The following is a 1,920-nucleotide window of genomic DNA, read 5'->3' on the forward strand; positions in this document are numbered from 1 at the left end:
TCTCTCTCTCTCTCTCTCTCTCTCTCTCTCTCTCTCTCTCTCTCTCTCTCTCTCTCTCTCTCTCTCTCTCTCTCTCACGACCCTCTCTCTCTCTCGGCTCTCTCACTCTCTCGACCTTCTCATGCGCGACTCTGTCTCTCGGCTCTTTTTCTCCCTCCCTCATCGACTCCCTCTCTCTCTCTCTCTCTCTCGCTCACTCTTTCTCTCAGGACTGTATCACTTCCTGTCGCCGCAGTTTAATAACCTAACTTAGTGCGCACAGCCCTGCAAGTTCTAGAAATTCCTGTCCAAATTCATCGCGTACGTACCTACCCGCTGTTGTTTTACAATACGTCGGCACCCCCCCCCATGGTATCTTACTATAATTTGGCGAATGTTGTATGTATGTATGTATGTATGTGTGTGTGTGTGTGTGCGTGCGTGCGTGCGTGCGTGCGTGCGTGCGTGCGTGCGTGCGTGTATGTATGTTAATGAAAGGCTCCGTCAGTTTTGATCCAAATAGGGCCAAATTCACAGAAGAGATCGATGAATACACGGGACGGGTTCTAAACTTTACTCAGTTGAAAACGGTAAAAAGGTCTTCAAAAAGACAAAAAAGGGTAAACATTTGCTTGAAAATAGGGGCGCTATATCTTTGCCTTGCTAATATTTCGCCGTCTGTGAACGTTGTGCTGTAATATTTCGCCGTCTGTCAACGTGCTGCATGCACAGACATTTTTGTAAGCCCAATAATGTAAGTAAAAATAAGAATGTAATAATGAAGTTAAATGTCAATGTCAAGGTCAATCTCTTCTCTTATCTTTCTGGGTATTGAACAGTCGGTACCACATGCATCACAGTCACTAAGCCCGCGCTTAGCGTGGGTTCCAGCTAGTTATATTAATTACATGTGTACTTTGCGATGACAAGTGTATGTATACAGGGTTGTGACAGGAATGTACATCGCAAATTCTATAACCTTCTGGGTGGTGGTCGTGAACTACATCAGCCGGAGTCCTTCCCAGCTTCTTGGGCGGCACGTATATATATATATAATATATATATATATTTCCGAGTACAGACCCACCATTACGATGACGATGATTAATCATTCTGGGAACATGGACACTAATTACTAGCATCATGCATGAACCCTTACTTACAACCACACAGCATCTCGCATCTCACATTTGAGAAGTGAAGCTGGATGAATACACTTTGCGCTGTCCAGCATCCATAAATCTGAGAACTAAAACTGTCCATGTGGTCTGCTTTGCCCAACATGCAAGAATATTAAAAGCAAATCTGGCATGCATCTGAGTGAAGCCAGTCTTGGTGAATGCGAGAACTAAAGCTGTGCTGGTGTTCTGCTTTGCCCTACAGGCCGGAGCAGTGAGCTGGATGACTTGATGGAGGATAAGGAGATTGCTTCGAAGGCAGTCGCATTTGTTGTGAAGAGCACGCGCAGGGGCATCGTGCCTCTATGCGCTGACGTCGCCAACCTACTGCGAGAGAAACACAGGTGAGCAAACCATGCTATGTAGCACCTTTCTCATGCCTCCACCTGTAGCACCTCTCATCCCTCCCCCTGTAGCACCTCTCTCATGCCTCCCCCTGTAGCACCTCTCTCATCCCTCCCCCTGTAGCACCTCTCTCATCCCTCCCCCTGTAGCACCTCTCTCATGCCTCCCCCTGTTGCACTCATTTTATGCCTACCATTTTAGAAGAACAAAATACAACACAACACAACACAACACAACACAACACAACACAACACAACACAACACAACACAACACAACACAACACAACACAACAACATATTGTAACAACACAACGCAACGCAACGCAACACAACAACAACAACACAACACATCTCACAAGATAATCTATATATCTCTTACATAAAGGGCGAGCCTGTTTTTGTGTCTGTCCTTCTGTCT

The 1,920-nt window shown here is 45.9% G+C and overlaps 1 protein-coding gene across 1 annotated transcript in view; it reads left to right on the forward strand.

The window, feature by feature from the left end:
• Positions 1 to 1,501, forward strand: part of LOC106809726 — a gene marked incomplete at its 3' end in the record, with an annotated part of 17,673 nt that extends 16,172 nt beyond the window's left edge. The window contains 1 exon segment of the mRNA XM_014812915.1: positions 1,363 to 1,501. Within this exon segment, the coding sequence (XP_014668401.1) occupies positions 1,363 to 1,501 (139 nt within the window).
• Between the last annotated feature and the right edge of the window lie 419 nt (positions 1,502 to 1,920).

The sequence above is a fragment of the Priapulus caudatus genome, unplaced genomic scaffold (genome assembly GCF_000485595.1).
Source record: "Priapulus caudatus unplaced genomic scaffold, Priapulus_caudatus-5.0.1 Scaffold15, whole genome shotgun sequence".
NCBI classification, from domain to species: domain Eukaryota; kingdom Metazoa; phylum Priapulida; class Priapulimorpha; order Priapulimorphida; family Priapulidae; genus Priapulus; species Priapulus caudatus.